Here is a 26473-nt window from a genome sequence, read left to right as displayed (position 1 = left end):
GATTTGTGACCACTGTTTGGGAGGGATGGTTATATTGTGTATCTGGAATGAATTTTAGGTCTCTACGTCCATCCCATGGGGAATGGGAGCAGTAACAAAGGTGTTGCGTTTATATTTTTGTTGAGTGTAACTAGTCACAGAACTGATAACTCTGAAGAAAAGAAGGATACTAAAACTACAAAAGCAATCTAGGGAGTTACCCTTGTACTGCATATGACAGCAACAACTGGTTTTATCCATTGTTGGCTAGCTGCACTGAAACAGGAGAATCCACCTGTCAGTGGGAGTTTTGTAGAACTATAAATGAGGACTGTGTTGGGGAAAGCCTCTGGTGCATTTGTGGCTCACTGGAGTCAGACACTGTCCCCTTTGTGTTTGATATTTTCTTGTGGGGATGGGTTGACAGACATAGCGGTGCAATCAGCTGGTAGAGCAGAGCTCCACAAAATATGATCACAACTATTTTGTGCAATTTTACAGTGTAATTTAACCCCCAGTTTTCACTGTTCAGTTATTCTTTTAACAAACACTTCCAAACTGTTTACAAAAGGTTACAAGGAAGTTTCCAAATAAAGTGGACTCAATGTAACTATAATATCTATGACATCAATGTAGTCAAAAGATCAAATCTGCACACACGCACACAGAGTGGAGCAGTCACGTTGGGGAAAACCTAGAAGGAAAAAAACAACTTTTAGCTTAAAAATAGAACTTCTAATCTCAAGCTCAGTCCTGCACTTGTATTCCATACATACACTGTGAGGTTTTGGACGAGATGAGTGAAAAACAATTCCTGGGAATTATTAGTGGGACATGAAAAATCCTGTCTGAAGCTCTCAGGAAAAGGGGCCTGTTCAAAACAATTAATGAGCTTGACCCTTCTAAGGGTTTGAAATACAGTTAAGTAAGGGCAAAGGATGAATGCTGCACACAAGTGATGCTGACTGAGCACAAAAACAGAAGAGACAACATGAGAGAAGCAGGGAACAAAAAATGATGTAATCCGTTTTACTTAAAGGTGACACAGTTTCAAGCTTTGACAGGCGGGACATTATTTGGTTTTGGAAAACTGACCTTCAAGTTTCAAACAGGATGTTGGGAAATCTCATTTATTTGTAACAAAGCATTTTGTTTCCTGAAAACACTCAGCACAGAGGCAATGATTGCCATTAGGTTGTGAACTCCATGTAGACAAGGAATCTCATATGTGATGCAAAGAAATTTAAATAAATCTTATTACAAGATAAACCAAAACTTGACAACGTCTCGTCATCATAGGTCATTAGTAGCACATTTGGCACAGAATCTGCACTTGAATACTTAAATTAGTCCATTCAGTCTTTTTATAAACACTTTTCATTCCGTTCATAAATTTCTCATCGTCCGTCAGCGCCTGACGTCAGCCTCACGAATCCACAGATCGCAACAGGGTCCCTGAAGTTGTCGGTATGCTGGAAAGAAAGAAAGCATTCATTAAAATCAGTGGGATCAGACGAAAACATGACTCGAGTTAGGCGGAAAACAAGTCAGATTGTTTTGGACGTTAAAGAAAAGGAACCACACTTCAAGACAGACGTAATTTTAAAGATCAAGAGTTGTTAAAACTGTTTGACAGTAACACGCACACATTAGTGACCATAAAGACTAATAATCCTGTAAATAGACCAAATGGGAAAAAGGAAACCTTTGGGAAAGGCAGAACACCATCATACATTTTGGATCTGTTACCACCAAACACCAAATCTTTCTAGAAAAGTGAAATTGGAAATGTCAGATGATGCCATTTGTTGGTACATCACAAAGAACTTCATCTGATTAGAGTAGTTTCGTGATAATAAAACTACACATTAAATGTAATATGAGGTGATCCATTTATAAGAGGTTAACACATGAAAGTGTTATAAACTTAAACTCCTGTCTTTGAATTGTTTTTTCTACAGCCCTTTAAATTTGGCCTGTATAAGCTATACTAGCAAATTTTTAAGCTAATTATCGCTCAACTGAATGTGAGATTATTTTGAAATTCCACATTGCTGAAGTCATAGTACCAGATACTTGACCTAAAAAAGTTTTGAAAGACACAGGTCTAGTCTCCCTGGACTTTTTTCAGAGAAATCAAAGATGGTCGGATTGGGAGTTTCTTAAATTTAGTCCAGTTACTGAAATACGATTGAGAGCAGCTGTATTTAATGCCTTAACAGGTGGTTAAACTGACCTACTAAGATAAAGGTAAGGAAAGGAGGTAAAAAGCATCCAGTCGTATTACCTCTCTACCAGCTCTGCGCCAACAATGTCATGAATGTGGTATTTCATATGGAATTTCACTTGTGAATTCGTCCGCCGCTCCTCGATTTCTGCCTTTAAGACTTCGCCGTATTTGGACTTCTTAACCATGCTGAGCACTGCTTTACGGCCTAACGGCAAAATGAGAACAAAGACATTAATGGGTGTCGTAACTAAAGGAAATCGCTGTTACGATTCAATCAAGTGAGATTCAACACCAACCTTTTATGAAGTACTTTGTGAATTTGCCAGAGTTGGGAATGGAAAGCCACCAGCTGCCTGCATCCCTCACAGTCAGGACCCCAGACTTAACCAGCTGCCTGTGTGTGGGGAGAAAACAGATTCTGAGTTGATCTTTATCTTTCAGAATGGCCAAGTCAGAGGTTACACATTCATTCAATAATGCCAAGCACAAAGTTATGGAAATCGGTATAAACAGCTTTAATGCCACAGAAAATGTTATTCTCTGCTACCCCTTTAAATAAATGTCAAACTCTTTCAGTCATTGTCAGCAGTGTTGCTTTACTTTTTATTTATCTAGGAAGTTAAATGTTAAACTATGTCCAAGATAGAAGGTTTGGGAATGATAAAGCTAAATAATAAACGCATGCAATATATGGGTGTCTTTCATACGTTATCTCAGAGTCTGTGAAGAGAAACTCCTTCAGCATTTTGTCTTTCGTGAAGCTCAGATCTGTGCAAGCGGACACCACTTTCTCCAAGAACCTCTCCACGGTGGCTCTTGTGGTTTTGCCCTCCTCTCCCGCCAGCACTTTGGCCTTGTAGTCAGAAGTAAAAACCAGCCCAAAGGCTTCTGCGTCGAACCCGAGCTGGAACATCAGCAGATCTCCTCGTTCACGCATCTTATTCTGTTACCGATGACAGCAACGAGTTGTATTTCACATCTGAATCTGCAGAAATGATTACACATACATTTCTAGCACTTAAAATCCACCTTACCACCTCCTTGTCCACCAAAGTCTTGTCACTGTGTAAGCTGTAGAGCTGGTGCTTCAGCACAATTTGAGGCAGTGCATCATTGAAGAGCTTTCTGGGAAATAGGGTCATGAGGTACTCCAGACTGGATTTAATGTCAGCTGGTCCTTTTAAAGTGAAGAAATGACAGTGTGAACTTCAAATGAAGAGTTTTTTGATCACGTTATTGTAGATTTTTTAGGAGTCACACCCACCATCTTCAGCAGCAGTAGCTCCAAATTGTTCTGTGCCATTTCTTCTCTTCTTCAGATTGAAAGCGTCTGAAATCAGAGCCCGTTTCCTGCTCATACCTGAAGGAGAAATTTGCACCTGTTCACTCCAAGATGCTGCTTTTCTCGCTACACAACGCAGAGCCTATTAAAAGACCTTTAAATGGTCAATCATATCATTATTTCCTACTAATTAAGAATAATGCCCCACAGTCAAGATCCACTCCTTTGCCAATTTCTGATGAATGAATTATAAGACATAATCTCATATTTTCCATAAAGGTACGCTCAGAAAACAAGTTTTGTTAGGTTAAAAACACTACACCGTTAGCCATGCTAACGCTAGCTCGTTTATCAACATTAGACCGAGCTATTTGAACTCGAAAATAATTTTCGTCCTTACCTGATGAATAAACCCAATAATAATGTTTTTTTTTTTCTTTTACATCACTTTATTCTCTGCCAGAGCCACAAACCAGCCCAACAGCTACAGGGAACTGCTACAACTCTTCTTTTCACGGATATTTACAGTGTTTTTAGAGGAAGTGTCGCCGCTAACACCGAGCAGCGGATTGGATGGAAAACTGCACACGGAAGTGGCGTTAGCTTGTTGTTAGCGTGTGAGACTAGTTAGCTGTCTCGCTACAAAAACAAGGCAGCGTTTTTCTAACTCAGCTACTTCTTGGTTTTAGTCGATAAAGATGCAACAAACATACGTTTGTTGTTCCTGTGCCAAGTCTGTTATTTTATTTCCTCTGACATAATATAAACAGGGAACTTCTAACGTTAGCTTAGCAACCTCTGCTCGCTGTGCTGTAAAGAGGTAGGTTATCACTTACTTACGTCTTATTTATTCATGAAAGTACTCTTTAGTTTTCGTAGTGGGGTTAGTAACAGCGGTATTAGGAAACCTTTGTTAATTTTAAACATGCATTTAATTGAGAAACAGTGCAGACACACGCCAGACATTACCTGCCTCTTTTCCATTCAACATTCAACACATAAACTGTTATAAGCACATCAGGCGGTTCTAGGTCCAGATATGCTGCATTTAAACTTAAACTAATTCATTGTTTGTGTACAATTTGTTACAGAGAGGAAAGAACACATTTCTAATTTTAAATATGCAGCACTGTGCAAAAGTCTTCAGCCACCCCATCATGTCTTTATATTTTGGTAGGAAAATGTGGAACCGGTGCAGCGATTTATCAAAACATGTTCAAGCATACAAGAGTATAAAGTATATAAGGCAAAAACAACTTTGTACAGTTCTAACGATCTTGAAAGCCAATATTTGGTTTGACCACATTTATTCTTCAACGCAGCCTGAACTCTGTTAGCAAAGCTTTCCTGTCATTTCTTTAAGCAGTCTTCAGGAATAGTTTTCCAGGCTTCTTGAAGGACATCCAAAGCTCTTCTTTGGATGTTTGATGCAAACCGATTATAAGGACACAGCTTATAATCGGTTCTTTGCAAAGTTGCCTGTTATATTTTTAAAAGTTAGCTAAAGAATATGCACATATGCATTAACCCTAACCTAACTTATCCCTGAAAAAATTGCACTTAAAGAACAAAAACTCATAAATTCTTTCTGTCCAGCTATGGACCCCCACAGATCCAGCATCAGCTGTCACAGCCATCAGTCCTCGTACAAAAGACAAAGAGACGACAGTGGCAGAAGTCCTCGTGAGAATAAACACTTCAGAACGAACACACAGCACCAGTATCGGTCTGAGTCGGCTCTGGGTCAAAACCCTTTGAGCTGCAGGACTTTAAGCACGAGAAGAGAGCTTTATGAAAGAGACTTTCCTGTTTACAAACAGCCTGTGGAAGTGGGATGTTTTTCCCTCGACTCTGAGCGTAGATTCTTCAACGACAGCAGGCAGATGAGGTACTACGTGGAGCCTGACAGGAATCCAAATTTCAACCTGAGGGATGGATACAGGGATCGCTTTATAAAAAGAGACGACAGTGTGAAGGAGAGGCTGGACCATATTCTCCGGTGGATTGTAGCCAATAAATCAAAGATTAACCCAACAGGGGCAGCAGCCTCACCTCGGTAAGTGTAGCTGTGAGGTTCCTGTTTTTATTGTATTTCTCTTCAGGTGATCAAGTAGGTCCCACACAGAGAGAGAGAGATAAACATTATTGATCTCTAACCACAACAACAGTTCCTACTGGACATGTATTCTTTGATCAACCTCTACTCTTTCCAGCGCTTTAGAAGTCGACTTTGTGACATGGCGGGGCCACCTAACTAAGCTGCTGACCACTCCTTATGAGACAAGGGAAGGCTGGTTGTTAGCAGTCACCAGGTTCAGGGGCACATTTTACATCAGTGAGGTGGAAACGGAAGCTGCTCGCAGGGAACGGGAGAACCGCACCGAGAGGCATGAAGAGATGATGTACTGGGGATACAAGTTTGAGCAATACACATGTGCAGGTAGGTGGGTTTATGTAGTACCTTATTTTTCCTTTTTTTTTTTTTTTTTTTGAAACTTTGGGTACTGATTTAAACTGCCTTACCCACAGCTGATGATTCACAGGCATACCTCATAATCAACTGGTTTTATATTCAGTCCATTTGTGCCTGGGAAGCACAACATGTGAGATTTCCACTATGGGGAAAAATGCTAATGGTATAATAAAAAACCCCAAACAAAAACAGTACTTTTGCCTCACAAAAAGAAGGTGCAGGTTTGATTTCACCGGCTGTTTTCGTGTGAGCTTTGCTGCCTGTGTGGGTTCTCTCCAGGCATGCTAATTTACTGGGATTTTCCCACATAACCATCTCTAGGGTTTACAGAGACTGGTTTGAAAAGAGGAAACATCCAGTCAGTGGCAGTTCTCAGGGTGAAAATTCCTCATTGGTACCAAAGATCAAAGAGAGACTGCTTGGAACTGATAGGAAGGCAAGAGTAACTCAAACAACCACTTAGTACAATCGAGGTAATCAGAAGACCACACCAGGTGCAACTCCTGTCAGCTAAGAAAAGGAAACTGAAGCTATAATTCATCCAAGCTCAACAAAACTGGACAATAGAAGACTAGAAAAATGTTGCCTGGCTGATGATTCTTGGTTTGTGCTGCACTGGTAATGGCAGAATTGGGGATAAACAACAGGAAAACACAGATCCATGCTGCTTTGTGTCAGCAGTCCAGGCTGCTGGGTCCCTTAGTACCAGTTGAGCATCATTTACATGACACAGCCTGAGTATTGTTGCTGATTATGTTCATCCCTTTATGACCACAGTGCCTATCTTTTGATGGCCGCTTCCAGCAGCTGTCCTTTTAAAAAGTTATCTTCATGTCTTTATGTAATTGAAGAACTCGAGTAACAGCAAAGACTCGTAAATGCAGTATGATTGTTGATCTTACCACGATTAATTAAAATTACTACACTCTATAAAAATGTAATGTGATTATAATGCCCAACACTGACTTCAAATCATTATTTTTTCTGTACATATCCGTGTGTCCATTATATTAGATATGAAAACTAAACCTAGCACAGTGCTTTCAGTGGTAAAGTTTCACCTTTGTCTCTCCTGTAGACAATACCCACAGTCTACCTGACCCTGGTGGAGTGGTTAACACCAACGAGGCCTTCTGCACTGTGGTGCAAACTCGGCTCGCGGATCACAGACTGCTGTTCTCCGGCGAGGTGGACTGTCGGGATAAAGATCCCAAAGCTCCGGCTGCTCCTGCCTGTTACGTGGAGCTGAAGACCTCTGCAGAGATCTGCACCCCCAAACAGCGCAGCAACTTCCACAGGTACAGGATAAAGTAAAGCCTCATAATTTTCACGTTGTGTGGTTGGCTGGATGGTAACGCTTTTATTTTGGCGCTCCTCAGGTTCAAACTGCTTAAGTGGTGGGCCCAGTCTTTTCTCCCGGGAGTCCCTAGAGTGGTGGCAGGTTTCCGAGATCAGGAAGGTGTCGTTGTTTCCGTGGAGACCTTTCACATTTCTAAGATCTCCCATCTCATCAAGGTAAAGCAGTAACTCGTGATTTAAAAACATCTGGCAGCACACCATGAGCACACTTCATGAGCCTTCTGTACATCTTTTAAACAGAACGAGTATAACTGCTGGAAGCCGACAGTATGCATGAACTTTTGCTGCGATTTCCTGTCTTTTGTGAAGCGTGTAGTTACCGAAGACAGTCCTAGGTGAGCTATAATAACACTTTTAAAATATTCTGGTTTGGGGTAAATACATGTTAATCTCTTTCTGTTGTCATTTCAGAGTGGTGTACCTGTTCTCCTGGGATCCCTACAAAGATGTCACCTACTCTGCCCACAGAGACTCTCAGTATTGCTTCCTGCCACACTGGTATGTTGAGGAGATGACGAGAAGTGAAGACTCCCAATATGAGCCTAAAGCATAATTTATACTTCTGCACTGAAGTCTGAAAGCCTGGAGTTGATTCATTCCCTTCCAGTCAATTAGAAGAGGAGGAAACAGGCCAATCACAGTTGTTTTGAGGAAGGGAGGTGCATGTCAGCATAGGATATTGTGACGTAAGATTTAACCCTACGTATGGCTCTGATAAACTGAATTGCAGAAGTATAAATTCCACCTGAGGCATGGTCACGAATGCATCATTATCCTGTAGACCTCCAGTGGAGGACATTTAACGTGGTAAACATTTGCATGAGCTCACCAATCACTACTCAGTCTTCTGGGGGGATTCTTTTATTTATTTTTTTTAAAGCAGTGATGAACTACATTTTATCTGGCATGTAATGATCTAAACAAAACACAATTAAAGAAATCAGTATTGTTTCTCAATCTTTTTTTATTCCCTGGTTATAACAATAATTTACAACCCACAAACAGTGTTATATTTATTTAAACAAAATTAGAAAATCTGTGTTGTGTTTTTTTTGTTGTTGTAAATGAGTCAAGATGATATCAAATAAGAACTGGATGTAAACAAAGTTCATTTTGTAAAATATAAAAAGCAAAATTGTAAAGCTTTAATCAAAAAACAAAAAACAAACAGTTGGAGCTGTTTTTCCTAACTGCTACCAAATATAAGTGACAACTGGCAGAGGAGCTGAAATCTGGTAAATGTGTCACTTGGCTAGAGTATTGATAGAACAACAAAAGGTCTAAAGGCTGCGGTGTTAAAGGGAAGCGCCTCTCTTGGTTATAACCAAGACGTAAAGAGCGAAAAACCAGTTTAACAACAACAACAGCAGCAGGAGGAGTGGATCAACTGTCAACCGGCATCAAGTTGAAAGGCAGCATTAACTGTCATTTACCACATCAGAGAGAGAGAAAGTACTGTGACAAATACTGTGAATCACTGCGATCCCCGACAAGTTTACACTACTCGCAGGGAACTGATAGACATAATGGAAGACATCTGTGTGAAAGAAAAAGAGCGCACGTCGAACACTGCGATATTGAAAACAGTAGAAAAAACTCAGTGCATCAAGTGTTTGTGTAGATCAACAGTCACTGAATAACTTACAAACGAGTGACAAAAAAAAAAAAAAAAAAAGAATTAAACCATCGACAAGCATCAAAATGAAAAAGTGCCAAAACCTGCAGCTCTTTAGAGTGAGACTGGCTTCAAAAGAGTCAAAACCCTATAACCTTTGATGTTAAAATGCCCAGCTTTACAACAAAAATAAATTGTTTGCAACCTGATACAGTTTCTTTTTGTCTTTATAACCTGTTAGCCCCAGTCCACATGGTTGCTTTCTTATCTAAACTTTACAAAAGCTCAAAAGTAAAAGGTGCGGCTACGCTGACTTACAGGTACATGCCGACACAGATGTCTGCTCAGCTTAACCAGTTTTTGTAGCATTGGTGTCTTTTGTCATGTAATAATCTCACCAGTAGTAAACTATCAAAGAAGCTTGTGTTCCAGTCTTGCCACAGAGTCATCCATAAATAGTCACTTCTGGCTCATAAACCCTCCAAAACTTGATAACAACAACATTTTAGCAGCCAAAACCTTAAAATGCAGAGTACAAAGCTAATCAGTAGTTGATAGTGGATCCATCCACGTTTTATATTCAGTCTATGGGGGAAACAAACCTCTAATTCCTGCAGTGAGGAAATATTATACTCTGACTGGTTTCATGAATCAGAAGCTACAGCTTTTGCAGTCACAAGACCACAAAACAAGCTAATTTGAGAGAAATTTGTGTGTAGGTGTTAGTTGGTGTACTCCACCACCAGCAACATAATGAGGGTGTGTCTTTTGGAAGAATACTGTTTATCTTTGTAGGTCCAAAGACTTTAAGAATACATGCTGAGGTGCACTGATGCTGTGGACGCACAACTAAGATTTTAGCTTGTTTTTTTCCTTTAATTTGTCACTCGTCTGTATGTCAGTTCATACAGTTTCTTTTTCATAATGCATTACAATCAGAGGCACTTGCTACCTACAACTACTGCAGCATGTGCAGACACATACACTGTGCTTTTCCCTCAATTTATATTAAATTAATTTAATGAGGTTTCCATCTTGCAGGATTTCACAACTGGATAAATTCACAGTTAAAAGCTTAAGTGTATGTAAAGAATGGCCCAGTGGTTTAGATTAAGGCAGCAGTAAACTTATCATCACGTGCAATAAAGCTCAAATGTTAAGACAAAAGTCTTAAATTGAAATACACTTTTTCAAATTCATATGAAAATGTAAATGTAAAGACAAATATCATTCATCTCCTATAGTGAAATATGAAACTACAGCAGACTCATGACAAAAACTCGGACCAGGGGAAAGCAGCTAGTCTGGCCCATTGATTTGAACCAGTAATTTCTTAAAGAGCATGTATATTTCCACGAGAGCTGTATCAGTCTTTCAGTGCAGCCAACATCTCTCAGAAAGAGGCCAAACAGGTGTATTTGTGTTCTTTTGCCTAAACGGGTTTTTTTTGTTGGTTTTTTTTAAATCATCACCTGACAGAGTTTTATTTTTTAACAGTAGAAAGTTCAGCTCTTTGAAAGGTGTTCTTTTCAAACAGTTACTCAATACAGGACCTGTTTAACTCACCTCACACTCGAAGATATTATACAGCAAACCAAACTAATAAATAATGTCTGTATGTTTTTCTTTGTCACATAAACTCAGTTAACTTTAGTCCCTGCAGGACCATGCTTAACCAAGAGAAATGCACCAGTGGAGAGGATGTGTATGCACAGATGTTCACAGTTAGAGGTTAACAATAGCAATAATTAAACCCCCCTCTGGTTTTGTTATATAATTTGGGAATGGAATAGGAATGTGGGGCTCCCAAAGCACCATTGCGGGCTCATATTATCGTGCCTATGCGACAGAAACAATTCATAATGTTAGTAATAGCATCAGCAGGCTTTAAAACCTACTGAGGATGAGTGCACTGACGGTTTGCTGTGTTCAGGTAGCAGTCTTCAGTGCTTCAGTTTCTTGTTCATCCCCATGAGTCTGAAGGTCACTGCAGCGATCTTCTCATACACAACAAACATGAGTGCAGCCGTCAGTACCGTCTGTAGCAGCTTGGCCTCCAGGCCTTTGTACAAACCGAGAGCACCGTGCTTCCTGCGATAAACACGGGTATACAACTGTGACCACTGCTACATATTCACACATGTGCTTGTTGTGAGTCGAGTGACTAGATAGTGTAATTTTAGAGATGCTGCACTCACTTTATCCGGTCCATGAGCAGGAACAAAATGTTAGAAAGGCTCCCCATCACACCACCACCCTCGGCGTCACTTTTATACTGGCCAAACTGATGAAAAAGCATAAAACAAGTGATGCATGTGTAGTAAAGATTAAATATCATTTACCAGTCATGCATATTTGCATCGAGTGTTTGATGGTATTAACCATATAAAGATGCTCTGGTTTCTCTAAATTTTTCTATTAATACACACTCACCGGCCACTTTGTTTAAACTGGTTCATCTGCTGATCAATAGAAATATCTAATCATCCAATCACATTGCAGCAACTCAGCTAATTTAGTGATATAGTGAAGTTGCTGCTGAGCATCAGAATGGGAAAGAAATGTGATATAAGTGAATGTAGCTTGGTTTTTGGTAGCAGGCGTTCTTATCTACTGGGACCGGATCAGAATTTTTTTTTCCCCTAATAAAGTTTCTGAGGAGTGTACACAAAATTAAGTCAAATTTACACAATGTTGTGTCCCAGACTCAGCCAGGAGTTCCACTTTAGTTTTTAGTTTTTGAGGAAACATCATTTTGCCCGTGTAAGAGTAATAGACTGCTTTTGGCACACATAAAATTACACAGATACAATTTGTAGTTGTTTTTGTCTGTTTACTGAATTTTCTGTCATTGCAAAAATGTTGAACTTCATCAGCCTAATCTTTGAAAAACAGAATACAGGAATAACATTTTCTGTATTAGAGTATTTACCCTCAGTATGGCCTGAACTGTCTGCAGAGGATACGTGGCAGTGGTAGCGATGGCCTTGGCAATGGCTCCAATGAGAAAAATCTTTGCTGAGGATATCTGTGGTAAAAGACGAAAGTTCACAGGTCAGGTGACTGATCGCTAGATTGGTCTAAACAGGGTCCCTCCTGATCGCAGCCCTTCAGCTATGGAACGACAGGATGCTGACTGATTAGCTTCAATAAGGCAATATTGCATACATCACTGGTTCCCTTTAAGTCTTCTTACCTTCCTCCCTCCTCTGCCTGCCTTCCTCTTCATGGCCTCATAAATCATGAACTGCACAGCAGGGTTGAGTACGAGGACGAGAGAGGGCAAAGTGCCGTTCCACAGAGTTCCCACCCCCTCGTTGGCTATGATCTGTGAGAAAGCATCTGAAAGAGAAGCAGTGAGGTTTGACAATCACACAGACACAAGACAAGCACGTCAGAAGTTTTGACCTGTTTAACAGATATGAAGCGCTCACCAAATATGCCTCTGTAGTGAGTCTGGTGGAGGTCCTCGTTTCTGAACTTTACCCCCTGCATCTTCAGTCGAGTGTTGACCACCCACATGGGAGTGGTCAGGATCACATTCACCACTCCTACATGAACAAGAGATATTCAAGTTTCTTGAATCCACAAACCAGAGGATAATATCACCATCTTTTGCATACAGTCTATGGGATACATGCATGCAAACGTTTCACACACAAATCCAGGATTCATCCATTCAATCCAGACATCTGTCACACAGTCACTCCCTCCACTTTTGAAAAGTTTGCCTTTTGTGCTACAGGCTTCTCTATTAATTGGACACCTTGCATCCATTTAAGTCTTTCAGACAATTTCCATCAGGTCAGTACTTACCTGACACAATTCCAATGAGCAAGTCTTTCCCAGGTCTGGACTGGCCTGGACCAGATGCCATCAGCTTCTTCAGTGAGTTAAACGTGTAGAAGTAGACAAAATTGGAGCAGCAAAGGCTGGAGATAACTGGGAACCAGCCTCTGTACAGTGACAGACTGGGAGAGGTAGTGATGAGGCATTTGAGTACTGTGTTTTTAGTCATGTGGTCAAAACATCATCCTAAACCATGGATTAGATTACAGCTGCAGCTACCAATTATTTTCATTAACTGTTTATATCTGTGATTACCTTGTTTTGGTTCATAACATTTGGTTAAATTATAAATATGGTCAAATAAGAGTAAAACAAGGCTTAACTTGTGTAATTTCTAACCAGAAGCCTCAGTGATTTTAAATTCCAACACTATACGTACAAGCCTTCTTCCTTTGCTATCTCAGCCAGAATGACTGGAGTTGAGTTCGACTTTCTCTTCTCATCCACTGAAAAATAAACACAAATATGCCAGAAATCAGGCAATGAGTCTCTGGACAATGACTTGACACACAAAGATCAGTTTAACTGCATTATCTCAGCTTGTGGAATATAAAAGAGTGGAAGCAGAAAGGCATAACACACCTTTTTATGTCTCATATAGAGCTGAACATGAGCGTGCTTTGCAATAAAAAAAAAAAGACACATGAAACAACAAACAGAAATTGATTGTTTAGGAGGTAAAATAAAAACTACATTTATCAGTGCGCTACTCTTTGGGACGCAGTTACGGTTGCTCTATAATGACCCCAGCGTTAAACCTCTTTCAACTCTGCAGCTTATCAGGTGACCTCTGTCCAAGATGATAAAGCCCCCCAGCTCACCCTGGAGTCTGCTTTTGGCCGTGTCCAGAGGAAAGAAGACGGTCATAGCTGTCACACTCCCCTAAAAAGACAATGCACTGCAACATTAACATCCATACTGACACCTGAAAACACAACATCTAACACCATTGTTCAGCTTAAAGTGGTTTCTTCAACACCATGCTATCTGCTATTAGAAGGATAATACCCCAACCCCCATAAAAAACAAATAAATAAGAAACAAAGCTACTCACCATTGCACCTGCCACAGCATGAACCAGCGTCTCATAGGATAGGAGGCCGACGGCCGAGCCACCGTTGTCGGACATCTCTGCAGGTTCTCCCCGGTCCAACCACACAAGCTAAACACCGGGAAGTAACTGCCGTGAACCCAATGGAAGATGTCCGGGTTTTCCGAACAGTGGAAACGTTTTAAACAACAATTATTCACAACTTCATGTTAAAGGAAGCTGAAAAGCGACAAGAAACAGAAACCAAAGAAGAGAGTGAAAAACTGTCAGATTGGGTTCACTCTCTTCTGGTCGGGGGATAGTTCCTCCCAAGATGCCGCTGATTGGACAGGTTCTTCTTCTTCTTTTGTTGACTCTTCTGCCGGTTCTTTCTTCTTCTTCTGGTTTTGGTAAATCATTAACTTTAGCATAGAATTTATTAGCCACCTACTGGACTGGAAGGAGAAGTGGTGGAAAAACTATATGGGATTTTACAGCACTTATTTGCGGCAGTTCACCACAGCATGTGTGATTTTCCAGATTTTTTCTGACACACCCCAAAGGGACAGACTTAGATATCATAATCATCTAGATATGACAACACACGGTCTAAGAGACTTACACTAATGCTTTTTTAGTACACTTATGTAAAATACACATGCTGGACTGTATCTGGGCTTGTACGCATACACTTCTGTTTCATGTTACTTCACATCAACAGTTTCTCCAATTCATTTCATGGAGAAATTTCTCTTTTTAACGCTAAGCTCTAAGGACGAGCTCCCATGATGAATATAATATCTTGTAAAAAGAAAACTATCCTGCAATATTATTTTGAACCTAAACAAGTAGCAAAATTAGAACATGTGACTAATCAGCCGTTTTTTAAAAAGTAAAGAAAACAACTGAATTGCATGTTTAAAAAAATGAACGTGTACCTTGATTAAATATATCCATCTTGCTAAAACTGTTTACAAACAAAACAATAAATGAATTTATCAAGAAAATAGATTAACACATGATTTAAATAATCACAAGCTGTTTGCAATAATTAATAATAAAAAATACTTTATTTTTCCTGTTTTTTAGTACAGTTGATACTTTAAGTATAGTGTGTTATTTTTACTTTTCCTGTAATTAATGACCCAATCAAGCATGTCTGTCAAGATTTTAACAATATCTAATTAGATTAGATGGATAAATAGATATATAAATAGAATAGAGCAATAATTTGTTAATAAAAGCTTTAATCGTGTATTATACTTAAGACAGTTTTTAGGTATAAACGCTTTAAGTTAAAAAGTTGAATGTTCCAAGTTTTAAGTTGATTCAAGGTAACAGAGGGAGTTGATGTCGCTTTTTACTCTTTTAAATACTTTTCTACAAATTACAGAATAAAAATGCATCATAAAAACATCAGTTTACAAATGTTGATGAAGAATTTAGAGTTCTAACGAGCTAAAACCTGAAAACTAGAAATAACAGATAATGTTCCATTTTCATTTTACTGGTCATTCTAATTCACAACAATATATTATTCTTTCATAAAGATTGCTTTTGCCTTCAAACCTGTGAAGAAACAGTGATTACAGCAGAAACTCCTGCTGTGTGTGAACACGTTTTCTGGGTGAAATCGCAGTAAGGGATTTTTTATAGTGTTGAGGAAATGGGGCAGCTCACAGCAGTGAAGCGAACTTTGCTTTTGTTTTATGGCCCCGAGCTGCTGGTGCGTTGACGCCCAGTCATCGCTTTGTTTGCTTGGGTCTGCAGTCGCTTCTGCTCATCTGACGTTAGCCGGGGGGGCGCAGAGAAACTTGGATTTTTATTTTTCTCCAAGCTTTTCCCTTCTTACCAGAGATGTCTAGGTACCACAAAGCAGCGATTGATGGATACGTGGAACTCTTGAAGGAGGCCACGGTGAAGGACCTGAACACGCCAGATGAGGATGGCATGACTCCCACCATACTGGCTGCTTTTCATGGACATATCAGTGCTCTTCAGCTCATATGCAGCAGAAAGTAAGTTTTCTATCGCCTGTCCTTCATCTCACATCTTACACTGAGACAAAAACGACCTGAACATATGAGTTCTCGTCAAGTGTTTTCTTCAGGCTGTGTAATTTTTCTGCCATTTCTAAAGAAAACATAAAGTTAGACATAAAATATTTTCATTTAAATACATTATATTTTATAAAACCAAATAAGATTAAGATCTACAGCGGAACCAGGAACAGTGCTCACAGAGCAAAGGTTGACCAGCATGAAATAAAGTGTGTTTTATGCTTTCTCATATGTACTTTATTTGTTTTTGGCACTTCATCTGGATTTTTTCCACAGCTATTGTTCACTCCATTTTAATGAGCTAAGACTTTATTTCCCATTAGCTGAGCCAAAAGTTTAACCAGCCCAATCCATCCCACAAAAACAAAAGAGCTGTTCATCCAGGCCGTGCCACCACCACCACCGCCACCGCCACCGCTACTCCACATGTACCTCCGTCCCTCTTTCACTACAACCAAGACCATACAAAATCAAGACCATACAGACTTTTGAGATTCAGAGAAGTTTAGTTTTATTTTATTTATATTTCAATGGGCATAAAGCGTGTCTTGGCTACGTGGCCAGGATTATCTAAACCATTTCCTCTTTGGTCATTACGCAGCATGAACTGGGATTTATGACAAGGTGTAGCAGTCACACAGCAATCAAAACTTGACAGGGGGCAGCAGTAAAAGGACTTTAAGTCTTAATAGCTCACTAGTTAACTTCACCCATCTTTAATTTGTCATATGCTAGATTTGGATGTGGATCTATTCTCTGTTTTAATTTAATTTCCTGGACTGATCCTGGACTGACATTTTTTTAAATGTCATTTTTTATCATTTAATCATTTTCTCTAAACTCATGAAAAACTACTGTGCATGGAGTTTGGTATAAATCAGGAATACAGAATAGCCAAATAATGAAAATATCATCACTAATGATAAAAAAATCTTTTGTGTGTGTTCGTGTTGTACAGAGGAGATCCCAACAGGAGTGACATCTGGGGAAACACACCCCTGCACCATGCAGCAGGTAACGGCCACATGCACATCCTCAGCTTCCTGGTCAACTTCGGCGCCAACCTTTTTGCTCTGGACAATGAATTCCACACGCCAATGGATGTCGCCGCTTCACGCGACCACATGGAGTGTGTGCGCTTCCTCGACGCTGCTGCTGCAAAGCAGACCAACCAAAATCCGAAAAAGGTCGCCAATCTGAAGAAAGAGGCAGAAAAAGAGGCAGAGAAACGCGTGAAACTCTGTGAGAAGGTGAAGAAAAAACACAAAAGCAAAATGGATAGAATGCAGCGTGGGAGCAACTCCGGCTCCTTTTCAGATGCAGGAACAGCATCGTCACTGTCAAACGATGGCACCATCACGGGCGTCAACGAACACTTCTCCAAGCTCATCACTGACGATAAAGTTGGCTCTATTAAAGGCACACTCCTGAAGAAGTTTGGGAAGAAGGACAAAGGCACGCTGCAGAGGTCAGAAGGAAGTGGGAACGTTATCTTCCTCAAACCAGAGAGCGGATCTGAGAACCCAGACTTTGTGGACGTCTTCAACGAGCAGGAAGAGAACATGCTAGAAGAAATGGACAGCTTCGGAGATGACGACGACGATGGAGGCCAAGTGAAACAATCCATCTTCAATCGGCCCGGCCTTGGAGGTCTGATGTTCAGGAAGAAGATGGGGCTAGACTCTGACGACATCCCCAGCAGTGCCAATGAAAGCCTTGGTTACCTCGTTCAAAGTGAGACGTTTGAGGCAGACGAAGACACCTCTGGCTTGATGACGGGCGACAATGCACTGCCGTGGGAACAGGAAGATCTGGGACTGGATGACGATGAAGATGAGGAAACCTCTCCTTTGGATGTGTTCCTGTCCTCTATCTCCTTGCCAGATTTTACGCCCGCATTCAACAGAGAGCACCTTGACTTGGAGGCACTCTTGCTTTGCTCTGATGAAGACCTCAAAGGGATCCGCATCCAGCTCGGACCCAGGAAGAAGATCTTAGAAGCTGTTGCTCGCAGAAGAAAGGCGCTGGAAAATGCAGGCGTCATGAAGGACAGCTCCTTGTGATCTGAAACAAAAACAGTTATTTATCCTCCAAATTTAAAATAAGCCTTTTGTCAGTTCAATTTCTGTATAAAACAAACATGATTCAGCAAACTAGTGAAAAATTCCAACATTTCTACAGATTGAACTTTATTGATCATATTATGACAATATGTTCCGTGTATACCTGTTATATCAAGTTAAAAGTGGCATGGCAGCATCAACCAACAATATCAACAATATCTTATACATCTGGTTTTAAAACAAGAGAAGAAAAGAATAATTATGGGAAGAAAAATAAAGAATAATAAATAATAAAGTGTTGGTATTGACCTGCTGGCTGACTTTCTCCACATATGAGGTGATATGGCACACAGATGATTTGCTTGTGCAGCTGAATGTTTTATTGTAATCATGTCGACCTCAGATAACACACCTGTTAAATAAACAAAACGTACATGATAGTCTCTCCAGTTTAATATTTCCCAATGGGTTTTAAAATTTCCCTGACAGGAACAACAGCTGCTACGAACACAACAAAAAAGAGAGGAAAACAAGCACAGGAGCCACTAAATGACTCACAGCAAATACAAGCAGGCAGGCTAAAACTGGTGAACTAGTAAACACAATGGAGTGACCTGAATAGAATAGAATAGAATAGAATAGAATAGAATAGTCCTTTAATTGTCCCACAAGGGGAAATTTGGTTGTAACAGCAACACACACATACACAAAAACAAAAAAACAACAACAAAAAAACAAACAGAACAGGACACAGGACATTGAACAGAAACACAAACATTTTTTTTTTTACATATTTACATCATGGATAATAGTTACCAAATCAGGGTACTGTACAGTTGTTAAAATTAAAGTACAGATAAGTGGCAAACCCAGGTTGTAGCGTGCAAACAGAGCAGGATACTGCAAGATGTTTAAATAGTTAAGAATATTTAGAATAATTAGAAAAGTACAGATTGTGTATTGCACCTGTGCATTAAAAAGTAGACATGTAACTTACAATAAGTTAGTATATATAAATTGAGAAAAGGTAATGTGCAAGTTATAAAAGTAGTATTTGTTCGGTTGATTGGTGCAAGTTACAGCGCTGATGTAAACATCTATGTTTGTTGAGAGCAGTTTTGATTGCACAGTCTGACAGCTGCAGGGAGGAAGGACCACTGGAAACGCTCCTTCTTGCATCTAAGATGCAGCAGTCTGTCACTGCTCACCAGTGAGTGTATATACAAAGAGCACCGATTAAAGTATATGAAATATTTAGGAGGAGGTGAAAAAAAAGGGACACACACACACACACACACACGAAAATGACGTGACATTATTCACGAGAGATGATTTTGACATGTTTCACAGATTGTAGGCCAATAAGTCATTTGCAACAGTTTGCATACACTTTTTAGAAAATACCGGAAATCATATTTTTTGGCAAACGATCAGATTTTGCAAAAAAGTAGGGAAAAATTTGTGTGTCACTCTTTGATGAACAAACAAAGCAGGAACTACATGGGGGTGAACACTCTTACGTTTGCCGGGTGTGTGTGGGCGTGGCTTGCAGCGAGAGGCGTTTAATGTTGCTCAGGACTGTCGGAAGCTGGTTTGGTTGGTATGTGGGAGAGCGAGTAGTCCTCCGCAGCAGTCACGACTATGTGTAACAGGTGAGTTGTTTTGGTCCCTCCGCTGCTGAGTGATTAATCTCACCTGTGTGTGGATCGCATATCTGTTCTTGAGCTGTCTGAGTAGTCTGGCTCGGCACAAAGCCGCTTCTTTTGGCCGCTGCCTCACAGCTAAGCCTCATTAGTGAGACAATCTCGGGTCCTCTCTCCCCGCCTTGCTTTGCAGCCTTCTGCGACTTACACGCATTTCACTTTCAAATGAGTGCTTTGCGAGGCTGATTTGCGTTGCCAGCTATGTCTCAACCCGTTTTCTGATTGTCTTAGTTTGCGTTCAAGAGTGCTAACTGTGATATTTTGCCTCCCAGGCTTGGGTTGCAATGGCAGACATGGCTGAAATAATCTCCGTCAGCGCCGGTTTGCTCCTGCCTTCCTCTATCAACGCCACCGTTAAGGTCCAGGAGGAAGCCAGCCCGACTCCTGCCGTTGTCCCTGCTCCCCAGAACAGCGAGGACTACCTGTTTGTGGAGACCAGGCACCCCAACACAGTCCTGCAGGGCCTCAACAGCCTGCGGCTCAACAACGCCTTCTGCGATGTGACTCTGTGCTGCGGAGGACAGGAGTTCCCCTGCCACCGCATAGTGCTGGCATCTTTCAGCTCCTACTTCCAGGTAAACGCACTTTTCCTCACATGTATGTCCATACTGAAAACGACTCCACCTTTAGAATCATGTGTTTTCCTTCTCCATCCTTAGGCGATGTTTTCCGCTGACCTCATAGAGTCCAAGCAGGAGCGTGTTGCCATCAATGGTGTTGAGCCTCAGATGATTGGCATGCTGGTGAGCTACGCCTACACATCAGAGGTCTACATTTCCAAAGCCAACGTGCAGGTAGTGAATCTTCTCATGCCTCTTCATTGCCGTCATTCGTGAAGCGCGTGCGTGCTTAGAAAGTGATCTGTATCCAGGCGCTGCTGGCAGCAGCCAACCTGCTGGATGTGATGGCGGTCCGAGAGGCCTGCTGTCGCTTCATGGAGCGTCAGATGGACGAGATGAACTGTGTGGGTATTCACTGCTTTGCTGAGGCGCATTCCTGTAAGGTGCTGGAGAAACGCAGCATGGACTACATCCTTGAGCACTTCAGCACGGTCTGTCAGCAGGTGAGGGTGTGATGGAAACCCAGAGTAGGGAGTCGTGAAGGAGGTAATCTTGTATCACCTACTGTTAATGCAAAGCTGTGCCCTCACATAAATAATCAAACTCTCGGCGCTTCCTGTCTTCCTCCAGGAGGAGTTTCTGTCTCTGTGTGTGGACAAGCTGACGGAAATCCTTGCCAGCGATCTCCTCAACGTGCCCAAAGAGGAGACCGTGTTTGAGGCCGCCATGCTGTGGTTGAATAAATGTTCCTCTCGCAAACAGAGCTTTGAAAAGGTGAGAGGAGAGTTATTAGCAGGTAATTTCAGGCTTATCTTTAAAAATAAAAGGGGGGGTTCATACATTTTTGTTGTTTGGTGCTATCCTGTTATCAGGGGCGCCATACTCCATGAATGAAAATCCATGACCACAGCAGCTGCTCATGAGTACCACCCATCAGATCCCCTTCCATTTTTGTTCCTCAAAGGTCCTGGAGCACATCCGCCTGCCTCTCATCAGCCCCTATTACCTCCATGATGTGATTGAGTCTCTGGACGTGGTGAAGGAGAGCCAGGTCTGCCAGAGGCTCATCTCTGAGGCCAAGGACTATCTGCTGCTTAAGGACCGGCGTGGAGAGCTCTACTGCCCGAGAGCGAGGCCTCGCAGGTCCACTGGTAAAAATAAAAAAACACTCACGTCTGAATCAAAGAGCTAATTTTTAGCTTTGCACTATTTTCTGTCAGCCTGGTGATTTGTTAGTGTGTATCTGTCTCCCCGTCCTCATACTCCGCAAGGGTTTAAGAATGCTCGGCTATTCAATGGAGAGACGATTATTTGGGTCTATCTTCTTCTATTAGAAGAAAGATTTTGGATTCCAGATTTTTAGATGTTTGCTGGTTTTCCCGGTTTGTGTTATCAAACTGTGGACCAAACAGTTTTAGCCTAATCCAGATGCAAATCAAGAGAATAGTGGAAGTTGAATATTAAATGGCTGGCAGCTCCACGCACTCTTATGTTGTACCATACAGGCTGCTTTTTTTCTTTTACATTAACATATGTGGCTCACTCCTCTCTTCCTCTACTCCTGTTGCCACGGAAACAGGAACCGCTGAAGTGATAGTCACAGTTGGCGGGGAGGACGACAAGGTGGTGCTGCGCAGCGTCGAGAGCTTGGATCCTGTGACGAGCCAGTGGAAGAACCTGGCATGCCTGCCCTTCGCCGTGAGCAAACACGGGCTGGTGGTCTCAGGTGAGGGGGTCAGTAAAACTCAGCCTGATGGGTTAAGACACTCTGAAATGCACAGATAAACTTAAGTGCTGAAAATGTATACTTCTGCTTATCCAATCACCTTTCTTCCTTGTCCCCGCCTGTAGATTCGACCCTGTATTTGGCAGGTGGAGAGTTTCCCGATGGCTCAGCCAGCAGAGAGATGTGGCGCTACGACCCCTGCTTTGACTCCTGGATGGAAATGGCACCCATGAATGTAGCTCGCTCAGAGTTAGGTGAGGGAGTCTTGGTAATTACAGCTTCTGTCTTTCAGCCACGTTACCCTATTTTGCTTCTCAAGAACTCTATAAACTATCCTAACTTTGTTTGATTCTAGTAGCTCCAAAAGGAGTCTTTTGATTGTTATAATCCTACTTTAAAAAATTAAAAAAGAGAATCCAGACATTTCCATAGCAGATAATAGAAAAATGGGTCCCTTTCTGCCATTTAATTGTTTTTTTTGCTGTTTGGTGCTGAGGAGGAGGAAAGTGCTTTTATATAAGTGCCTTTGTGTAGTATGAATGGCAATAGTAGACGTCTTAAACAATAGAAAAAGCTGTAAAACTTATGACAACACAGCTATAAGTTCAAAATCGACACACTCATTCACATTTTTTTTTTTTTTCTTTTTTTCAAAGCCTTCCAGTGGCCCCCAGTGCAGTCTTTGCTGGGCCACTTCTGTCCTTTGGACCTCATGTTTGGCACCACTACCATACATGATGCACAGTTCAAAATCTTTATCTCAAACTGACCCTTAATGAGCTGTCTTACCTCCTTTCCTCTCCCTCTAACCCAGCTTTTATCTGATTGGCTGCCCCTCCCAAACAGAAGGATTGAGGTGGCCATAGCTGTGCCCTTATGATCTATGCGCCTCCATAAGTGGAAAATAAGTGTAAAACTGAGCATTAAATGTACTTTAATATTGCTAATAGTGATGTCTTCTACATATACTGACTTTATTAACTCAAATGTTGACCTACATTAATGAGCATCTGTCGTTGTAATGGTTAATGAATAGGACAGAAAACATGAAAATTAGACCGGGGCATGAGATGTCCAACTGTAAACTGAAGGACTGTTTTTAATTGCAACAATGTTTATTTATCCGCTGTGCCTTCTCCCCACAGGCCTGGTGATGCTTGATGGCTTTGTGTACGCAGTGGGAGGGTGGGAGGGACGCTCACGTCTGGACTCGGTGGAGTGCTACAACCCCCACACCAACTCCTGGCAGTTTACAGAGTCTGTGAAGATGGCCGTCACAAGTCCAGCAGTGGTGGCTCTGGACGGCCTGCTCTATGTTACTGGTAGAAAACGCAGGTTTTTACACGTGCAGGGTTTTTTTTTTTTTTGTTGTTGTTCATTTTGATTCTATGTGGTGTATTTATTCACTCGGGATGTGTCACGGCAGGTGGTGCGGTCCTAGAGGATGGTGACGGCACAGATCTGGCACAGGTGTACAACCCTAAAACGGCAGTATGGACAGAGGTCGCCCCCATGCAGATTGCCCGCTCTGGATCAGCTGCTTGTACTCTTAAAGGAAAGATTTACGTCATAGGTAACAAACTTATCATCCAGCCCATTAACTGTGCTTTGTTCTGGTTCCTAAAAGTGCAGTCATGTCTGTTAAATCCTTTTTTTGTAGGCGGATGGCATGCCTCGACAGAGAACACAGATAAAGTGGAGTGTTACAATCCAAAGACCAACCAGTGGACGATGTGTGCCCCCATGAAGGAACGACGCTATCGGCCCGGCGCTGCTGTCGTGGATGGCAAAATCTACGTCTTGGGAGGAGAAGAGGGCTGGGACAGGTGAGGAGCTTTCTAGAAAAGACGTTGCCTGTAAATTTCGTGTTTTCCAGGCGATTGCAGAGCTCACATTTATTTGAAATATTAAGAAAATGAGGGTTAAATTCCTGTGGATTAAACACAGGAGAGGTGAATGAGGTTGTCTAAAGCTGATCCCGCTCTGCATGCAGATATCACGACACTATCGAGAGGTATTGTGACGAGACGGACACGTGGGAGATTGTTGGGGAGATGCCTACCAGCCGCAGCTGGCTCAGCTGCGTCTCTCTCCGGCTTAGAAAGGACATCCAAGTGAGCAGCAGTCCCGGGACGCCCAGTGAAAATTGAGGACAACAAATGGGAAATCTCCTGTGGTTTTGTTTGTTTTTATTTTTTTAAATTGCACTCTCCTTGGAGATTATGCGCTACAAGACTCAGAGCTGCGAAGACTGGCGTGCTGGGGAGTGATGCCTGGAACTGGCACTGAGCTGCTTGAGCTGTTTCTGGGACCTGTTTGGTGACAGCCTGTGGAATAAGTCTTAATCACTTTGGGGTCCTTTCTTTTGTGGCTTGGCAGCAGAGGTGCAGTGATTTAACATAAATGATCTGATGTCCGCAGTCTAAACTCGCTCTGTATGATGTGAACATTCTTTAGTTGTTGTTTTATTGTCCGAGCGCCACAATCTGGATGTTTTCCCAGCCGATGGGGTTATTTTTGTATTATGTGACTGTATTTATTGGAGGTTGATAAGATTAGAATGGTCCTCTTAAAAAGCTCTGTGGGCCAAAGAGTCAGTTATGAATGTTTTTGAAGGTTACCTGTGTGGGCGGGGCAAAGGTGTACATGTGAGTGTTTTTTGTAATTACACATTGAACTTCTTAGTGATTGTCTTGACTACCTGTTATATGTTGAGTATATTTTTGTAATGTGCGTCATGCATACTGGTGAATTAAAGTGAAAATGACTTGTAATAAAGATGTTTACTTCTTTACTGTGAATGTGGGTGGGTCAGTTTTGTTTTTGTTTTTTCTTTTTACAAATGAAGCCTGAAAACAATCGAAAGTATTGATGAATGCACTCCTGCTACATTGACATTTTTAAAGAGTATCAAATACCCAAGATCAGAATCAGCTTTATTAAGTACATGTAGAAAGCAGATGATACTGTCAGCATGATGCAGACAATAACATGTATTTCATATTTATGGCTCAGTGTGAAGATGTTGGAATAAATAAGGGATGGATGACAATCTCATAGCAGCAGTAGGTACAGTCAGCATGTTTAATGCTGTTTTGTTTTTAAAATTAAGATTTGTTTGTTTAATATTACAATCTTGAAATCTTTCAGTTGCACAGAAGACTTTGGGGCTCTTGATGTGTTTCTTGTCTCTAGAATTGATTTTTTCCAGTCAAATTTCTTTTTGGTTTTCTTCTTTCTTTTCTGGTTCACGCTTCTTGTCACCGCTTGCTCCGCTTCACCTGGACACAAACGTGTTTCCTTCTTTAGAGAAATGGGGGCGTGGCTGCATGCAGACTGAACATTATTGGTTCAAAATCAGTCTGCCTTCCTAACATACGCACGGCGGTGTGCACGTTTTATAATCATATAATTAATTTTGCGCACATTTTGCTTGTTTTTTTTTTGCGCAAGGCGAAAAAAGTTTCCACGAACATTTAAAGACGGGCTCGTGCTGCCTACGTGCGATCTCCACACAGCCACACCCACATTTATTTAAGGAAACACGTTCACCTCCAGGTGAAGCGGAGAAACACCGACCGCAAGAAAAAGAAGGAAATGGGTGAAGGACAAGAAGCGCGTGACCTTTTAGCACGAGATGATAAAAACAACAAAATAATAAAAATCCAGATACCTCATAAAATCTGGGGGATAATGCGAAGAAATTTAGAATAAAAGTTTTTAATTAACATTGTTTGGAGGGCTGATATCAAAGGCAAGATTTAGGAAAAGCAGCATTACAGTAAAAATGCATCAAGCTGGCAAAGACTAAGTATTTTTCCTCTGCATTTTAAATACATTTTCTTAGGTGGCCAAGTTCACAAAATCATTTCAGTTAGTTTAATAGTTTTTTAAATTGTCTAGTGTTCTTTTTTCTTCTTCTTGTTTTTGTTTTAAATCGAAGTTTTTAGTTAGTTTTTAGCTTAGTTTTAGTTTTCTGTAGTAGACTTTGTGTAGTTGACTTTGTGACATCCACACCACCTTTCTGGTACAATAACTTTAGTGCCATGTCAAATTGTATCTATGCTTTTCCAAGTTACAGGCTTTCCCTGATTTCCTGGGGTTGAGAAGTTTTTCCAGCATTTCTCATGTTTCTCATGTTTACATAAAAGACCAACAAATTTTATTGTGCGTGGTGAAACCGATGCTTCATTAGCTAAATTTATCTCATTAAAATGCCTGGAGGCTGTCTGCATCTGAAAAACATTTTAAAGAGGCAAATGAAGTTGAAATGTGTGGGTCCACTATCCAGAGTGATGGACAATGCAAAAAAAAAAAAAAGAGAGATGTAGGCAGGATGGAGTGGGACAGAAGGATAGCAGCAAACCTGAAATGAAAGGTTTACAGGATGGTAGTGAGACCTGCTATTATGTCACAAAAAGATAGAAGGTGAGTGACTGTAATTAACAGGTTTAGAAGTCAGTACATCTGAGGGACAGCTCAGGTTGAGCACTTTGGAAATAAATCGTCCAGAGGGGGGTGAGTGGATATACTGGACAAAGGAT

At 41.1% G+C, this 26473-nt stretch overlaps 5 protein-coding genes and 1 long non-coding RNA gene across 7 annotated transcripts; 3 read left to right on the top strand and 3 right to left on the bottom strand.

Moving 5' to 3' along the window:
• Nucleotides 1-994: 994 nt before the first annotated feature.
• LOC113020807 (serine/threonine-protein kinase 19) lies at nucleotides 995-4009 on the bottom strand. The gene is made up of 7 exons (XM_026165040.1): nucleotides 3892-4009; nucleotides 3474-3569; nucleotides 3244-3386; nucleotides 2917-3152; nucleotides 2506-2603; nucleotides 2267-2414; nucleotides 995-1451 (listed from the first exon to the last, which is right to left on the bottom strand). Exons 2-7 carry the CDS (start codon nucleotides 3565-3567, stop codon nucleotides 1406-1408), a joined length of 765 nt encoding a protein of 254 aa, XP_026020825.1. The 5' UTR covers nucleotides 3568-3569; nucleotides 3892-4009; the 3' UTR covers nucleotides 995-1405.
• A 58-nt stretch (nucleotides 4010-4067) lies between these two features.
• Nucleotides 4068-8280, top strand: dxo (decapping exoribonuclease). The gene is made up of 7 exons (XM_026165037.1): nucleotides 4068-4311; nucleotides 5088-5547; nucleotides 5705-5931; nucleotides 7043-7262; nucleotides 7344-7479; nucleotides 7564-7658; nucleotides 7735-8280. Exons 2-7 carry the CDS (start codon nucleotides 5090-5092, stop codon nucleotides 7874-7876), a joined length of 1278 nt encoding a protein of 425 aa, XP_026020822.1. The 5' UTR covers nucleotides 4068-4311; nucleotides 5088-5089; the 3' UTR covers nucleotides 7877-8280.
• Nucleotides 8281-9793: 1513 nt separating this feature from the next.
• On the bottom strand, nucleotides 9794-14174 carry slc25a17l (solute carrier family 25 member 17-like). The gene is made up of 9 exons (XM_026165038.1): nucleotides 13842-14174; nucleotides 13609-13669; nucleotides 13167-13233; nucleotides 12755-12909; nucleotides 12373-12489; nucleotides 12135-12280; nucleotides 11871-11966; nucleotides 11137-11222; nucleotides 9794-11029 (listed from the first exon to the last, which is right to left on the bottom strand). The coding sequence occupies exons 1-9, from the start codon at nucleotides 13914-13916 to the stop codon at nucleotides 10882-10884; spliced, it is 951 nt and encodes a 316-aa protein (XP_026020823.1). The 5' UTR covers nucleotides 13917-14174; the 3' UTR covers nucleotides 9794-10881.
• A 1398-nt stretch (nucleotides 14175-15572) lies between these two features.
• On the top strand, nucleotides 15573-18378 carry anks4b (ankyrin repeat and sterile alpha motif domain containing 4B). The gene is made up of 2 exons (XM_026165036.1): nucleotides 15573-15835; nucleotides 16836-18378. Exons 1-2 carry the CDS (start codon nucleotides 15675-15677, stop codon nucleotides 17938-17940), a joined length of 1266 nt encoding a protein of 421 aa, XP_026020821.1. The 5' UTR covers nucleotides 15573-15674; the 3' UTR covers nucleotides 17941-18378.
• LOC113020804 (uncharacterized) lies at nucleotides 17876-19522 on the bottom strand. Its single transcript, XR_003272233.1, has 3 exons — nucleotides 19461-19522; nucleotides 18250-18352; nucleotides 17876-17941 (listed from the first exon to the last, which is right to left on the bottom strand). It is a non-coding gene; the product is annotated as an uncharacterized LOC113020804 (long non-coding RNA).
• Nucleotides 19510-24730, top strand: LOC113020802 (kelch-like protein 20). Of its 2 annotated transcripts, XM_026165034.1 has the most exons (12): nucleotides 19510-19592; nucleotides 19916-20218; nucleotides 20303-20437; nucleotides 20515-20706; nucleotides 20834-20977; nucleotides 21168-21354; nucleotides 21783-21929; nucleotides 22055-22183; nucleotides 23075-23251; nucleotides 23356-23502; nucleotides 23590-23755; nucleotides 23923-24730. In XM_026165034.1, exons 2-12 carry the CDS (start codon nucleotides 19928-19930, stop codon nucleotides 24077-24079), a joined length of 1872 nt encoding a protein of 623 aa, XP_026020819.1. In that variant the 5' UTR covers nucleotides 19510-19592; nucleotides 19916-19927; the 3' UTR covers nucleotides 24080-24730. The 2 variants fall into 2 exon arrangements, with proteins under 2 accessions (XP_026020819.1, XP_026020820.1); XM_026165035.1 differs by lacking the exon at nucleotides 19510-19592 and having other exon boundaries at nucleotides 19613-20218.
• Nucleotides 24731-26473: the final 1743 nt, after the last annotated feature.

The sequence above is a fragment of the Astatotilapia calliptera genome, chromosome 4 (genome assembly GCF_900246225.1).
Source record: "Astatotilapia calliptera chromosome 4, fAstCal1.2, whole genome shotgun sequence".
NCBI classification, from domain to species: domain Eukaryota; kingdom Metazoa; phylum Chordata; class Actinopteri; order Cichliformes; family Cichlidae; genus Astatotilapia; species Astatotilapia calliptera.
This window is presented reverse-complemented; position numbering and strand designations above follow the sequence as displayed.

Coding starts and splice junctions, on each gene's coding strand:
- LOC113020807 (XM_026165040.1), bottom strand. CDS start 3,567: ATGAGCAGGAAACGGGCTCTGATTTCAGACGCTTTCAATCTGAAGAAG. Junction 2,604..2,916: donor TTCACAGACTCTGAGATAAC/GTATGAAAGACA, acceptor CCCCACACACAG/GCAGCTGGTTAAGTCTGGGG. Junction 1,452..2,266: donor GGCGCAGAGCTGGTAGAGAG/GTAATACGACTG, acceptor CTTTCTTTCCAG/CATACCGACAACTTCAGGGA.
- dxo (XM_026165037.1), top strand. CDS start 5,090: ATGGACCCCCACAGATCCAGCATCAGCTGTCACAGCCATCAGTCCTCG. Junction 7,263..7,343: donor CAGCGCAGCAACTTCCACAG/GTACAGGATAAA, acceptor GGCGCTCCTCAG/GTTCAAACTGCTTAAGTGGT. Junction 7,480..7,563: donor AGATCTCCCATCTCATCAAG/GTAAAGCAGTAA, acceptor TCTTTTAAACAG/AACGAGTATAACTGCTGGAA.
- slc25a17l (XM_026165038.1), bottom strand. CDS start 13,916: ATGTCCGACAACGGTGGCTCGGCCGTCGGCCTCCTATCCTATGAGACG. Junction 12,281..12,372: donor TCACTACAGAGGCATATTTG/GTGAGCGCTTCA, acceptor CTTCTCTTTCAG/ATGCTTTCTCACAGATCATA. Junction 11,030..11,136: donor CTGCTCATGGACCGGATAAA/GTGAGTGCAGCA, acceptor TGTTTATCGCAG/GAAGCACGGTGCTCTCGGTT.
- anks4b (XM_026165036.1), top strand. CDS start 15,675: ATGTCTAGGTACCACAAAGCAGCGATTGATGGATACGTGGAACTCTTG. Junction 15,836..16,835: donor CAGCTCATATGCAGCAGAAA/GTAAGTTTTCTA, acceptor CGTGTTGTACAG/AGGAGATCCCAACAGGAGTG.
- LOC113020802 (XM_026165034.1), top strand. CDS start 19,928: ATGGCAGACATGGCTGAAATAATCTCCGTCAGCGCCGGTTTGCTCCTG. Junction 20,707..20,833: donor TCAGCACGGTCTGTCAGCAG/GTGAGGGTGTGA, acceptor GTCTTCCTCCAG/GAGGAGTTTCTGTCTCTGTG. Junction 23,756..23,922: donor GGAGAAGAGGGCTGGGACAG/GTGAGGAGCTTT, acceptor CTCTGCATGCAG/ATATCACGACACTATCGAGA.